Raw genomic sequence first — 16,035 nt, forward strand, 5'->3', positions numbered from 1 at the left:
GATGTCTTAACACATGTAATGTTTGGTTCATATAGCCACAATAACCCTTTCTTAGCCGGTTCCTTGATGAAAATCTCAATGTTGGGTCTGGAATTGAATGCAATTAAGCCGTTATCAACAAATTCAAATAAAAATCATTGAACAGGGTAAATCCAGAAAACGATTGAACGGCTTCGCTACCTAGTCTCAAAATAAAAAAATCGATAGGTTTTGCTTCGCTTGCAATGATAATGCAACATTCTTTCTTCTGAAAAAATTTAAAATTTCAGCCTCAAATTAACCAGAAGACAGTGAGTGAATGGTTTTCAGGTCTAGTTCATTTAGTCGTATATTTCCAGTAATTGTCTTCGTTGAGCTAAAATTGTGGACAAAATGGCGAATACCATTTTTTTTATCATCTCTATTCCTTAGATCTCACACGATCGGGGGATTATCAGAACCTTGACCACAATGATATTCATTAAAATATACAGATCTTTAGGTTATTAAAGTTATATTTCGGTGCGATAAATTTACAAATTCCAGGAAAATTCAAAATAAAAACGGTTTTCACTATACCTATGTTTTATTTGCCATAGAACTCCCCTATTAAATTAATAAATAAGCTAAACCTAACTAAAAGAATTGTTACATATATACAAAAAAACTAAAATAGAGGAACTACCACATGGTGCACATTTACTACTGCTTGTCTATTCACCAAACTGGCATTTAATCCATGACCCAACAAAATCATTATTTACACTCAAAATTTCGTCATTAAGACACCAACTAACAAATTGCCTACTTAAAGAACGAATACGTACTGAAAACTCTAAATTTCAACTCAGACTCATTAAACAACTGCATTATCTCCTCCACACTCCCAAACCTCCCCACGCCCTGCTAACTCTCTGGTTGTTGGGCTGAGGACTCGAGAAGAAGTAATCAGGAGTGGAGAGCCATCTTGCTTTAATCATATCCGCTCCTTTCTCTCCAATCATAATAGCGGGGGCGTTTGTGTTGCCAGATGTTACTTTAGGCATTATGCTGGTGTCGATTACTCGGAGTCTGTCTACTCCATGAACCTGAAAAAGAATTATAAGAGAAGAGTTAGAATCAATGTAGGTAACTATACCCTTAATTGAGGGTCCACTACAGACAAAGGGTCTTCCTTCGGGCCCATTTTACAGCTGCCAGCTTGATGGTTTTCAGGTCCGGTTTGTCTACGCATTGCGCATTCCCAATAATTATCCGAACCAAAAGTGAAAGTTTCACATCCAGCTACAGGAGTTTTGTCCAATTGGAAACCATATCTTCGCAGAGCTAAAATTGTGAAGAAAATGGCGAATACTAATATTAGGAAAACTAAGCATTCAATAAAATTTGACCTTGTTATAATGGTGAATGTAAAAATTACCTTTCGTCTCTGCTAATCTCAACGCAAATCTAATCCCCTCAATCAACACTTTAACATCATCAGGATGAGTTAAATAATTCGCGATAATCATGGGATGACTGCTTGGATTGTTATCCCGTAATCGTATCTGCCCCCTGGATTTCGGGTGCAATACGGTAGGAATGATCTGAATCGATCTCTGGTTGTTATCAATCTTCTCTCCTACCATTCCAGTTCTCGCACAATTGGCCAAAAACCCTCCAAAGAAGAACTGCAAGTCTGGATGGTCCAAATTCGGGTCGTTGTATTTACTGTTTATGAAGCCTGTTACTTCAGAAATTCCTTCAAAATAAAATTATATTGAAGGGATTTTTTTTAATAAATAAAGTTCGAACCTGTGCCGCTCATCAGCCCATCTCTGAATAATAAATACTCCATTGCAGTGGCCCAGTTCAAAGGTGCAGTATTGGTGTCATTAATATGAAAATTAATGAAGAAAGCCACGTGATTTTGCAAGTTCTCACCAACTCCTGGTAAGTCATGGACCAAGGGAATATTAACTTTAGCCAGGTCCTGTTTAGGGCCGATTCCAGAGAGCAGCAAAATTTGTGGAGAATTCACTGCCCCTATGAAGGATATATTTATTACGACTAGAAACTTAATGGGACAAAAGTAGTACCCCCAGAAATAATCACTTCTTTTGAGGCATAAATAACTTGCATGGTACCGTCTTTTAGCACCTCTACTCCATAGGCATCGTTTGATTGGGGATTGACCAGAACTCTAGTTACAGTAGCGTTCATTAAAATATCCAAGTTTTTCCTGTTTTTGAAAGGTCGGATAAAGGCCCTGGAGCTGCTCAGTCTTGATCCGTTTTTATTGGTAGTTTGAGCGATTTGAAAGCCTGTGTGGTAGATTCCGTTCACATCTCTAATTGGATGTCCTAGAAATCAAGGTTAATAGAGAAAATTTATATGATAAATGAAGTTACCAAGCTCTTCAGCTGCTTTTATGATAGCTCTAGATAGAGGCGGGTGATAAGGGAATTGGGACACTTGCAATAATCCTCCTTCCGAGTGGTACCCCCTGTCCATTTTATCCAGCTGTTTATTATCTTCGCTTTTTAAGAAATACGGCAGAACATCATTGTAACTCCAACCTTAAAGCAACCCTTGTAGAAGGAATTGGTGCTTCTAGAAGATCTTACCGTTATTGCCTAGAGCCTCCCAATCGTCGTAATCCTTACGAGCCCCCCTCATATACATCATACCATTCATCACAGAGGTCCCTCCCATCACCTGCAAAAGAACCATTTGCATTAGCTACCAAGCAATAAAGGAACAATGGATGAATGTACCTTCCCTCTGGGCCAGTAGCACCTTTGGTCAGTTTCTGAGAGACAGGCTTGCTGCTCCGGCTCAGTTTGATATGCCCAGTCGATGTCCGAGCCAATGAAGTTTAGAAACATGGATGGTACTTGGGTACCGGTCGGTTCGTCATTTCCTGAAGTGTTTATTGTGAAAATTTTTGGTGGTAGTAAGAAATAAAACCTTCAAATTCAGGAGGATAAATAGTCGTTACTGAGAGTAAGAAGAGTAAATGTATTCTGTATGCTTGTGGCGAGTTGTTCATTCTTTTTTTTACCTTTGCCGGTCTTTTTCATGTAGCTTAATTTATGTAATTAATTAAATATAAAATAGACACACTCGTGACTCATTACGTAGTGCAAATTCGCATCTACCTGCTTCAACGAGCAACACATTCCACTCAGGAATCTCCGACAACCTCCCAGCCACCACCGATCCAGCACTACCGGCTCCAACCACTATAAAATCATATTCCGGCAAGGTGGGGGTGGACTTTGGACGTCCGCAAGGATCCTCCAAATCGCACTGCGATCTGCGATACAATAACTCATAATCCTGATGCATATAATTGCGAAGGAACTCACCTTAGAAAAACCTCCAAGAGTCCCATGAAGAGCATGAATGGGATGCCCCCGCATGTCGAGGCTAAAGTCGGCCCTGGCTGTGTGACCGGGCAGTTGCAGGTAGGCATTTTTTACCCCCCAGTCTGAAACAGATGACTTTGGATTTGAACTCGTTCGTGACTCCTGATGGTTTTAGAACGGACACGGATGCGTTAAAGTTCAAGACGAATGGGTATTTTGCCTTGGATAAGTTCGCATAAAAGCAGCGACGTAGAGAAAATGTCAGCAGCATTTTGAAATCCTAGTAAGCCAATTGTGTTTTTCTCAAAATTTGCTGCTCATATTCCTAATTAACGATGCCGATGAGTCAATAGTAAATCCTCCGCGTAATGCAGCTAACGAGAATCTGCGCTAACTTAAAGGTCAAGTTAAAGCAGCTTTGCATGTTCTGGACCGATGGGTTTTGCGAAACACGCAAATTGTGGCATAATTTTATGGTCGTGTGAACTTTCTTCATGATTCATTGGCTTTGCCAGTTATGATTTGCGTTCGCTCAGAACGCTAATCAACGAGAAGAGCAGTGGTTTTAGATGGAATACCAACAACAGTGCCTAAGCGTAATGAACGCGCTAAATCAATAAAAAGGAAATTTTCATCGGTCGCTTTTCATTAGGTGCGTTACGGGCAAATATCAACAATAACGAAATTGTGTCAACCGCATTTTTACACACTTTTATTGCTGGCCAACGACAACTAAACCGATATTCGATACGTGTGTATGTTGGGAAAAATGCCTCGATTTATATCAGTTTGTTGCCTAACTGGCCAGTTTTCAATAAAAGGTTAGTTCGAAGGCATATTTATAATTGTTATTTTGTTGGCGGAAATTCATAACTTTCAATAAGCGATATTTACGTTCGGATCGCGGCTGCGCCTGTTTAGCACACAATTTCATGTCGATAATTGCATTCAAATTCCCTTAAGCAAGAAGATTCTTCTTTTGAGAACGCAACACGTAATCAGTTACCACATCCTTCTTCAAGACAATGAAACCGCCTGAGGCAATTCGTCATTCGAACGCGCTAAAACCACCACCAGCAACAGAAAAAACGATCAAAAATGAGGATAAATACGTACCTATGTAAGAATTTCTTCAGAGAGGAGCTTGTTTCCAAGTGAATAAATCATCTTCCTTTGATTGTCTTTCGCTTTGAGACCGTTTAAGTGTGATTTCCTTTTTATGTTTTTAAACGAGTTCGTTGCTGTTGAGCAAATACTTCCATTTTTTTAATTTTCCCTGAAGGATTTCAAGGATTTTCATTACGTTTATCACGTTTTAAATCAAGGTTATGATTAATTTAGCAATTCCCTTAGATTATTATTAGTACTGACCTGACCTATAAATAATCAGCTAGAGCGCGGAATACGATTAACAGTAACACTTCGGGTTGGGGCACTTGTTATGAACAAGCCAAGGACTCAGTTACTTCACATCATGAGTATACATACTATATGCAGAAAAAACAGGGCTGCATGGCTGCTGAATTGACTATTCAACCTGAACTAACCTGAAATTTGTGGATTTAGTGACGAGGGGGCTGTTTTGACATGTTGATTAAAGTTCATCCATGTAGAAGATCATCAGGTTTTTGCATAGAGTGCCTTGGAAATGACAACCAAGTTTTTGTTTAATGTTTTTGACAGGTCAACTGAATTTCACTTAACGTTGCTTAGAGTGACAAAATTAGTTTAAATTGATTAATAAAATTGATTTTTCAAGAACCCTAAAGACGTGTTTGTATCCCAAATGGGAATGTAGTGGAAGTTACACTGGCGGTGAGTAAAACGTCAAAATCTCCTCAATCATAGTAAACGACAATGAATTGATTTTATATCCCTTACATTCAAGATAACCCTTCTACTTTGCTTAGGGTTTTAACAGTAGAAGTTAACGTGTGTATGTGCATACACGCATACATATATCATCAGGTAGTGTGAAGTCTTAGAAAAACTCATATCACCTAAGTCCGAAATATTATAGGATCATTTCAAACAATGAACACAAAAAAAGTTGATGGTGACTGTGGAAAATCGAAATGTCAGATTTCATATACAGGGTGGTCGTTTGAAAACGAAACACGCGCATTTTGAACAGCTAAGGGAATTTATGAAAAGACGCTCGGACACGTAAAACTTATTTTTTGGGGGCAAACATTTCAGGCTAATTCGAACTCCTTTATCTACAACCCCTTAAGCGGGAGGGTGTTCATCCCCAAAATCTGAAATGGAAATGGGGTCGAGTGATATCTCATTTTGGAGCTAATTTAATGTACTTTATAACCCCTCAGTTTCAAGTCTCCGCTATCACCACAACCAAGAGGGCGACTTCCCAAAGATGCGCACATTGAATTATTTACGTTGAGTCATTTTATTCGTTTCACTTTACTATGGTAATAAAAAATATTCCGGTCAAACTTAAATAACGCAGTAGAAAACAGTAGTCTTTGCGCATGTGCAATAAAAATATATTTGACAATTTATGACAATTTTATTTAACATGAAATCGATTCTAACGCAAAAATAGAGATTACGTTTCAGTTCAATCAATTTTCAATCAATTTACGTTTCAAAATGTTCGACAGCGGCATGAACAAAATATTTTTTTATTGTATGGAGGTCCAAAGTGGGCATTTCCAACATTTACTCAATTAACTTGTAGTAATTTTACTTTTATTTATAAAATGTAAAACGTAATCTCTATTTTTGCGTTTGAATCCAATTAACGTTAAGTAAAATTGTAGTAAATTGTCAAGTACATTTTTATTGCACATGCGTAAAGACCACTGTTTTCTACTGCGTTATTTAAGTTTGACGGAAATATTTTTTGTTACCGTTATAAAGTGAAACAGATAAAATAACTCAACGCAAATAACTCAATTTGCGCATTTTTGGGAAGTCGCCCTCTTGGTGGTTGTGGTGATAGCAGAGACTTGAAACTGGGGGGTTATAAAGTACATTAAATTACCTCCAAAATGAGATATCACTCGACCCCATTTCCATTTCAGATTTTGGGGATGAACACCCTCCCGCTTAAGGGGTTGCAGATAGAGGAGTCCGAATTAGCCTGAAATGTTTCCCCCCAAAAAATAAGTTTTACGTGTCCGAGCGTCTTTTCATAAATTCCCTTAGCTGTTCAAAATGCGCGTGTTTCGTTTTCAAACGGCCACCCTGTATGGCACTGCCACGTAGAAGAGGAAAATTTGCACCAATAAAGAGCTAATCGTTTCACATTACCTTGCCAAATTAGCTGAGAAAGAAATAAGAACTTTTTTAAAAGTTTCATGTTTTCGTGTACTTGAACTCCAAAGCGGGCAATTTTGGACCAATTTAACCAACTTCGTATTTTTTACGGTTGCCAAGATACCTATGGTTTAGCTCCATAAACGGATACAATTTGTATAAAAAAGCATTTGGGAAGTGATCGATTAATTTACCAGCTCAAATGCCAATCAGCCCACATCGGATTTGCCAATAGGATTCTCATGAAACATGCAGATGTAAACAGGCTTAATGTAACATGACTATTAGGTGTACAACTTTGCTTCCGCCGTTTTTTTTCCGAATTTCGCGATTTTATTGTAAAAAACTAATTATACCTTTAGGATCCAAAGTATTGTCCATCGCTGGCCACTACTTTCTCCCATCTTTCGGGCAGCATACGAATCCCGTGTTGAAAAAATTGGACATCTTTTGAAGCGATCCACGATTCTATCCAATTTCTTACTTCTTCATAAGACCGGAAGTGTTGGTCAGCTAGCCCATGTGCCATGGATCGAAACAAGTGATAATCAGAAGGAGCTAGGTCAGGAGAATATGGCGGGTGGGGTAGGACTTCCCATTTCAATGTTTCCAAGTATTTCTTGACCACTTGCGCAACATGGGGTCGAGCATTATCGTGCTGCAAAATCACTTTATCATGTCTCTCGTTGTATTGCAGCCGTTTCTTTTTCAATGCTCGGCTCAAACGCATTAATTGGGTTCGATAAAGAGCACCTGTGATTGTTTCAGTTGGTTGTAACAGCTCATAATATATTACGCCGAGTTGATCCCACCAAATACAGAGCATGATTTTGGAACCATGAATAGACGGTTTGGCCGTCGACGTGGAAGCATGGCCGGGATATCCCCAAGTCTTTTTGCGTTTGGGATTATCGTAATGAACCCATTTCTCGTCCCCAGTCACAATACGATGCAGAAATCCCTTCCGTCTTTGCCTTGCAAGCAACTGTTCACAAGCGAACAGACGCCTGTCAATATCTCTTGGTTTCAACTCGTACGGCACCCAATATCCTTGCTTCTGAATCATTCCCATGTCTTTGAGGCGTTTTGAGATTGTTTGTTGAGTCACTCCCAATGATTGTGCCAATTCTTGTTGACTTTGACACGAGTCTTCGTCAAGTAATGCTTCCAAGTTCGCATCTTGGAAAACCTTCTTTCTTCCACCGCTATGTTGGTCTTCGACGTGAAAATCACCGTTCTTGAAGCGCTGAAACCACTCACGACATGTCCTTTCACTAATAGTGGCTTCCCCATAAGTATCTGAGAGCATTCGATGAGCCTCAGCAGCAGATTTCTTCATATTGAAGCAGAAAAGTAAAACCTCCCGCAAATGACGAGAATTTGGCTCGTACACTGACATTTTCAATTGCGAATAACTTTATGATGAAGACACAAATAGACTAATATTTTTATGGGGTTATGTTAACAGGTGCCCAAGGCTCCTGCATGCCCACATGGGGTTATTTATTTCGATCATTACTTACCGCTACATACATCTATTCAAAAACGGCGGAAGCAAAGTTGTACACCTAATAATTTGTTGATTTCATGCTGTCTCCATGACCTCCAGAGAGTACAAAGTTTTACGCGCTAGCTGAAGATGAATGCCGAATTTTGGGTCGGTTGAAATTTTCACTGCCATTATTTTAGGGCCGAATTATCATCGTTATTGGGTCAATACCGCCACACCTTTTAGCTTAAGCTAATCAGGCGAGGGTTTCGCTTTGGCGACTTAATTCTATTGTCGCCGCTTCAATGCAAATTGGGAATGGATAATTGATTTCAAGGGTGATGGGATTCGCTACTCTGTTTTTTTATCTAATTTGGTAGTCAGTAATGTGTAGTGTGACGCGGAAGGATGTTTTCAGTGGGGTCTCAGCCCCTATCAAACGAGATTAATGTTTATTAAGTTTCGATCGGACGTTAACATGAGCTGCATACTGGTCGATTAATTCCTCTCTTAGGAATGTGTGAAATATACCCATGCTCTCCATATAGAAAAACTAGTCCAATATTCCACTTAAGGCAAGTCGCAAAAAACTGGCCACATTACGCAGCTGGAAACAAAATATTTGGTTTTTGCCTTAAGTGTGTAATTGTAGTAAATGTTTAATTACACTGCATCCTCCCGTGTAATAAGAAAAAATAGCATAAGTAAGATGAAACATGTAAGCCACATTTTGTCTGCAATTTAGTCTTATGAAGTGATAAGCCCAAATTAAAATACAGAAAAATTAGTTCCTTCATATCTTGATAATATGGTGAAGGAACTGTCTTAACATAAGCATGCCTTGAATCTTCACGACGTAGTAAATCTAATTATTCTAATTGTTCTGCATAAATTCGCATCTACCTACAGCTTCGGAAGTTTGAATATGCATAGAAACCCATAGACTTAACCCGATCTAACCCGCCTCAATTATAAGACAACTTTTTTTGCATAACTGTTCTGTTATAGAACCAATTATGAAAGTGTAGACACTTTGTAGGTCACCATAGTAAAAGCAAATTCATTCATCAAGTGAGCAGATATCAGAGCAGGACCTGCACCAATTAGAACAAAAACATATATTTATTCTTTCAGAGTAATTGTACCCGAGCTGCCTTGAAAGTGTATATGCTCGCCACTGTTTGGGTTAGGACAATATCAAAATAGGCAAATTATGAGCTATTAATATTATAACATGCAAGAACAATGAGACATAGAGAATGTGAATGAGTGAATGAAGTGAAACCCAACAAAAATGTGAAGCATTTCTTAATCAAATGGTGAATCTTCTCATTTGGATATTGCGCCACCATCATCGCTCCTTTGATAATAATTGTTGTTCTACATTCACCATTGTTTTATTAAGCATGAATTTTAATTTCAACTGAAACGTACAATTATTATTTATGTGGTTGTGTCTGCCAGCCATCATTTATCACTTTCTAAGGTGTTTTATTGCCTTTAATTACACGGGGATTGCAATGAAAGTTTTGTAAGAAAGGATAATGCATAGGGCTTTGAGTGCTTCAGATTTCGATGCTTATGGTTTCTCAAATGCAATGGAATTTTTTCGGAAAAAAGAGCAATGAAACCAATCGGAAATTGCATGCATTGCTGATTTTTACGTGTCAAAACCTGTAGGCATGTGCTTTCCCAATGTGGCTAGTTTTTCTCATTATGCCTTATATTGAATTTGAGCCCTATGGGAAATTTGCCCAGTCACTTTAATTAACTATAAAGGAATTGACAAATTCAAATAGCGACCGTTATGTGTATAGTCCGAATTCAGGTTACAGGTGCGTTTTCACTGGGCAATATATCAATTAAATGATTTCGCATTACCGTTGACCCCTGACAAATTTATTAATAATTAGTTTTGCATTGCAAATTTAACATTAATTTAAAGGGACTATTATTGAGGCTAGTTGCGAAAGTTCGTCGTTTTTTCCTACAGACATTAATTAAGTCTGTACAACCCATCGGCCAGCATCTTAATTACTAATCAGAAGTCTTTGTTTGGTTTCCTAATGAGATCATCAGCTGAGGTTGCGAAATGGAAATCAACTTGATCACCCAAACAGCAATTAGCACGCCGATAACGGCCATTTAGGACCAAAATCAGGTCCTCTAGTCTAAGTTCACGTTTTGTCAATAAAACCAAAACCAAGAAGATCGCGCAATAGTTTGCGCAAAACTGACTAAGATCTGACCTATTATTCTACAATGGGAAACGCGATAAATCCGAGAAGATCACCATGAATGGCCTTAGAAGCGTGACGATTCCTTGGTGGTGAAAGTACAAAAAATACGACCTCAGTGGCGTCTGATCAATGCAGGAGTCTATAATTAGCCGATCGGATTTAATTGTCGATCCTTTCTTGACGTGATTTAATTTTAGGTGCATGATCTCTACTGGAGGATGGTGCTGATGAACTTAAGTGGATATGGGACCATGGATAATGGGAGATTTTTTGGAGACTGTTGAAATATGGCGGTGGGGGTTTTGATGAGGAGATATTTTTTTCCTTCTTCGACTGTTGAAAAGTGCATCGGCTGCCTTTCTCGACATGTTACCGTTCAAGTCAAGGGTGGCAAAATTGGAAAAACTGCAAATATTTTTATTTAATTTTGATGGGCTGGAATTTCGTTGCTATTTTAGGCAGAAGCCCCAACGGTGCTTCGCTAGCTAGCTCTTTCCTTTAGTTTTAAATTGTGTCGATATACGTATGCGGAAGATATCTTATTAGACCGAGTTATATGGGCTCAAAGCGCATTATGCGCCATTTGGAAATCTGATTTCGAGTCACTGGGTCGATAAGTAGAAATGCAGTTTTACGGACGGAAGCATTAGGCAGCATGATTTTGCGTTTTTTAAGCATTTTCTCTAAACCATGAGCGAGGTTGTTGACAATTTCACAAATCTGGATTTTTACGAATTTTTTAAAAATTCAGTTTTTTTCAAATGTTTTTCAGATGTAATTTAAGGAAATCCGAGGGTTGAAATTACCAAAGTGTTAGCAGAAAATCGGGGCCAAGTTTTCGAGTAAACTTCAAAATACCTAAAAATTAACAATTAATGGAACATTTGAAAAAATCTTTGACGTGCCTTTTTTCCTTAAAAATATGTCATGGCATTGCCGTATAAGAACTTTAACACTCTGTATCTTGGAAACTAAGCATTTTCAAACCTGGGTTGACATGAACTTTTTTCCTTAAAAAAAAATCAGCAATCGCCCATTAAAATCTTTCGCACTTATTTACTAACACCCTGTATAATATATATAATAATAATTAATAATGGATATTATTATATACATATATATAACTACCCCTTATCCGGTCCGACCTTAGCAGGTCGGGCGTCCTGGGTGAAATTTTAATCACAGCCTCCCCCAAGAAAAGCCGCCACCCAACCTTACCCCACTATGAGGTCTGCGCCACTCCTTATAACAACCACAATGCCTGATTTCTTTCATGACTCAGATAGATCAGTTTACGAGATAAATTGCCACGCTTTAAAGTAAATAATTTTATCAACATCTCCATTGGCACTTGATACAATAGCGACTTTCCATATCGATTAGGTTTTGATCTTGCATAGAGATCAGCATATTTACTTTCACCGCATACAAGGGATTGTTCTTCAAAATAGTCAATTGTCCAGTCTGACTCATTTTTACAATACGTATTATGGCTGTTAAGTAACGTTTGGTTTTCCTTATAAGATTGAGGAAGAAGAAATCGCATTAGGACATTAGGAGAGCCTGATGTATTGTTTTTTGTGCAAAATGTGTACCCATTGATTGAGTAATGATTGCTGAAATCGTGAGTGAAATTTCACTGATGGAGAAGGTACCGGTATGTGGGCAATAATGAGTGAATACCGTTTTGGACTGGAACCAATGTTTCCTATCTAAAAGAAAATATCTAAATTGCCGAGGTGTCAGTGCATGAGCTCGATATTACGCTTGTTCCATTGAATAATATTTCAAAATCGACATAATTATTATAATAAACTAAAATAAGTTCGACGAGGGCATTTTAAGTTCTCTTCTAGTTTGATTTGAATCTACGAGGTTTGCGGAAAATAAATGAGTTTACGGGAAATAATAGCTAATAGGCGCTATGGTACTTATTAGCCATTGATCTTTAAGACGATATGTATGTCTATTCTTAATAATAATAAACATGGTGTGTGGTGCTTGATACGTGTGCACAAAATTTTGCAATGCTTTGAATCGACTGATCGATGGGATTTATAAAGTGTGAATATGTTTTTTTTTTTTGGTATTGTGTAAGATCCAGGGCAAGAGAAACGTTATTAATATGCAGAAATTAGGTGCATAACTTTATTGAAACGGTTTAAATGGTTTTATTGGACACCTTGTTCACCATCGAGTTTCAACGCCTGAAAAACGGTATAAAGTGTATTTAGAGTCTGCGAAAAGTGTACTCAGAGTTCGTTTGCCATTCAGAACTGCTTAAAGCAGGAACTTTATGTGGCGTCTCAAAGAGGGTGCTCTAAATATTCTTAGCTTCCACCGATCGGATATGGCGCATCACCTCCGTCCTTGTTCCATTTATAATTTCCGATAAAGAGAGAGACAGTGTTCAGTTTCCATACACTTAAAAAAAATAAATCGAACTTAACCGCACTTATTTGTATCTTCCAAAGCGGTTTGTTTTAAAAAGTTTGAGGGAAATTACTAAGTTTTCACGTATTTTTTTGAGTAAATCAACATATTTAACTGTATCAGCAGACCATTCTTCCTCTAAAATATATAATTGTTATAGTCCTTGTACGGTATTTACTAAAGCAAATAAAATTGGTGGTAAAACTAGTCCCTCATCTATATCCTCACTTAACAGTGAGAAGCTTAAACCAGCTAAAATATACTGAATTTACATTATAAACTGGTCTGAATGATTATTAAAGCAACAAAATTAGTGAGATTGTGATTGGGTTCATAGGAGTTAGTTAGTCATGTAGTGGGATCGAGACTCAAAGGTGACCAGCAGCTGAGTTCAGGGGATTTAAAATTGCTATGTAAGTGATTATATATTTCTCTAATTCTTGTACGCTAAGTATTGTGTATGTTGTATAGTATACCATATAGTGCAATATTGCTGTGCTAGATACAGTTTAGCATTTAAGAAATTTTCCCACATGAACTTGGAACTGGAAGACGGTTGTATATATGTATATTAGTATGTCATACAAACTATGTGTTGATCTAAAAGTTTAGGCAAATTCAGGTGTACATTAAAAGGCAAGGGAGAATTGCAAATGTGAAGGTCTCCATGAAAAACATCACTAAATAGTTCATAGGCTTTTGAGACAGTATGAACAGTTAAAAAATTCAGAGAATTCGAAGGTTTTCAGGAAAGTAGTCAGATCATCTGTACTGAACACTATAATTCTACTTTTTCAATCACACAAATCAACTGGTGAAAGTGGCCTGTTCCGAACGTCCCTATAGCTATTCTGGGCTACTAAGAGATGGTTAAATTAATATATGCTTCAGGAGCAGAGCGGCCGTATCTAGGGACACTCTAAACTAACCCTTGAGTGGAAAAGCCGTCTAGAGATTGTCTCCGAACACTGGGCTCTAAAACAGTATCCTGGGTCGATAATGAAATTCTCTAAAAGCAAGGTCAATTATTGAGCGAATGTTCCCGTACCTCTGTCGGGTTGTGACAATCAAAGACCAGGAAGAAACTGTGTTCTTTGCCCATAATTCAATAAAATAGCGTCACAAAAACTATAGAACATAAAAGTTCTCACCCATTAAATCGCGTTATAATGTAAATCCGATTCTAATTACCGGCCAGTTTTATTACATAAACATATTGAACCGATTGAAAAATTACTAATAAACAAACAGGTAAATGACTACTAGACCGCAAGTAGTTTCATCATTGCCGGTACTCGCTGTTTTTAGCAATCAGCTGACATTGAACTTTTCGCTATGCAGGTCATTGTTTAACGATTTAATGATCATCACTTCGATTAACGTCAGATCAATTATCGAACAATCGGAGGAAGAAGAAGATGCTATCACGAATTCCCTTTCTTTAGAATGGCTCGTTTGCATACTCGGGTCTTGATCTTGATGTGTGTAAAGCGGTAAAAGGTGTCTTCGTTTTGGTGTCATTAAAAACGACTTCTGAAGGCTTTGTTGACATTATAATATAAGTGACGATTAATGACTTTTGGTTCGATGACTGTATTTACTGCTAGAAAAATTCGAAATTTTTAGAAGGGACAGAACCGATTTTGCCTGCATTGGCATAATATGATTTTTGGCTTCTCGGGCCATCATGGACGAAGGCGTCAATTTTGTAAATCATCCTGAAAACTTCGAGTTAAGCGGGGCGATGTGGCATATTTTCGGTGTTTTTTCGCTTGAATAGTTACTGCTTCAGGTCGGATTTGCCAAGCTAAATAGTACCATTTCTAGGTTGCGCGCCTTTTACTAATTAGGTATTGTTCGCCCATACAAATTTCAAGTCATTTTAGATGAATGCACTTTACAATAAAAAAAGTGGTGAGCCAGTTTTAATCGTTTCAGTTTACATAATGTCTTAATTAACGGCAATGGTAGCACGTTTAATAAACTAGAACTGAATCAGATACCGAAATCAAAATGTGAGTGAGGCAAGTCGATTTCGTCTTGGGGCCTTGAAAAAATGACTAAGTGCGGTTTTTTCTTGCACGCGAGAGGTTGCGAAAAACAATCTTCAAAAGCATCTCAGAAGTTTATTCGGGTAAAAAAGATAATTGTGATTTTCTTCGTGTGTCCTTTATGCATTTTAAACGAGTGGGCTGCTCCCGTCCTTGACTTTTAAAGAATAACATGCGAGCTACTTATAACCCTGAACTAACCTGAACTAACCTGAACCAACAGAAAAATGACTACAACTAATACTTTAGCCTCACATGCTATGTTGTTAGACAATCATAATAATCTACTGCAAATGCGATTATTGTAGTAATAAAGGAGAAATTTGCATATCTGAGGGAATAATCGCCTGAGAAAGTGCCAATCAAAGTCCTTTGCAGGGTTGTCTTGAACACAATGGAAAATCCATGTTCGGCGTTTGGTAGTCACGAATTTAATTATGAGAAGCAGCCTCATCAAATCCGCTTTAAAACAGCGTTTTTTTGATAATCATAATCGTAAAACTGAGCTTTAATGTCCGGTTAGGAATTCGCGGCAATAAATTTTTCAATTACTCCTCGTCTATTTTTACAACTTTTTTCTTCAATGGAAAAACTTAATTGCAGGAAGGAAACAACACGTTTCGTAATTGTAGGCGCAATTACCGATGATCGATCCCTCATTAGAAAACGTGGATTTAATCGATGATAAAGCCGATATTAAAACCGCATAAAAGGAAAATAGTTGCGTCACCAGTGCATTTCGCGTGTAATAAACCGAAAAGAACTAGGTTGCCTTAAAATTTGTGTATTTTTGTTTAAGCATATAAATTCTCTACTTAGTTGGGTAATTGTTTAACCAACCAAGGATTTGAGCCTTTTTAGCTCAGGAAATTTGCCACTGATTACCTCACCACTGACCTTGCTCTACCTCACCGAAAAGAAGACGTGTATTCCCTATAATTTTAACAATTTTTCTTTCCATAAAAAATACCTAAAAAATAAAGAAAGTCAACTTACATACGCCGCCAAAAAAATCGGTACCGTCACCAATAAATCAGTCTTCAAAAACCGAACAGCTCTTTGATTGACCGCGAGATGTTGAGGGAGCAAATGCGTGTTCACTTCTTGTAGCACCGCGTATATGGTAGTACCGCAAATCGGTAACTAGTTGATCCGCGTGTGGAGCAGACACAGTACCAGACTAGCCAAGCTCTGCTATGGTAGGAGTACCACTG

The 16,035-nt window shown here is 37.9% G+C and overlaps 1 protein-coding gene across 3 annotated transcripts; it reads right to left on the reverse strand.

Annotated features, from left to right (window-relative positions):
* Window positions 1-559: 559 nt before the first annotated feature.
* Gld (Glucose dehydrogenase) lies at window positions 560-16,035 on the reverse strand. 3 transcript variants are annotated; one of them, XM_066405043.1, is made up of 11 exons: window positions 15,818-16,035; window positions 3,330-3,451; window positions 3,120-3,277; window positions 2,736-2,881; window positions 2,586-2,676; window positions 2,370-2,537; window positions 2,058-2,321; window positions 1,774-2,004; window positions 1,400-1,720; window positions 1,118-1,305; window positions 560-1,067 (listed from the first exon to the last, which is right to left on the reverse strand). In XM_066405043.1, the coding sequence occupies exons 2-11, from the start codon at window positions 3,434-3,436 to the stop codon at window positions 849-851; spliced, it is 1,893 nt and encodes a 630-aa protein (XP_066261140.1). In that variant the 5' UTR covers window positions 3,437-3,451; window positions 15,818-16,035; the 3' UTR covers window positions 560-848. The 3 variants fall into 3 exon arrangements, with proteins under 3 accessions (XP_066261140.1, XP_066261145.1, XP_066261144.1); XM_066405048.1 differs by lacking the exon at window positions 15,818-16,035 and adding an exon at window positions 4,701-4,719; XM_066405047.1 differs by lacking the exon at window positions 15,818-16,035 and adding an exon at window positions 4,446-4,603.

The sequence above is a fragment of the Euwallacea similis genome, chromosome 2 (genome assembly GCF_039881205.1).
Source record: "Euwallacea similis isolate ESF13 chromosome 2, ESF131.1, whole genome shotgun sequence".
NCBI classification, from domain to species: domain Eukaryota; kingdom Metazoa; phylum Arthropoda; class Insecta; order Coleoptera; family Curculionidae; genus Euwallacea; species Euwallacea similis.

Coding starts and splice junctions, on each gene's coding strand:
- Gld (XM_066405043.1), bottom strand. CDS start 3,436: ATGCCTACCTGCAACTGCCCGGTCACACAGCCAGGGCCGACTTTAGCC. Junction 2,005..2,057: donor AGAAGTGATTATTTCTGGGG/GTACTACTTTTG, acceptor TATCCTTCATAG/GGGCAGTGAATTCTCCACAA. Junction 1,068..1,117: donor TAGTGGACCCTCAATTAAGG/GTATAGTTACCT, acceptor ATTCTTTTTCAG/GTTCATGGAGTAGACAGACT.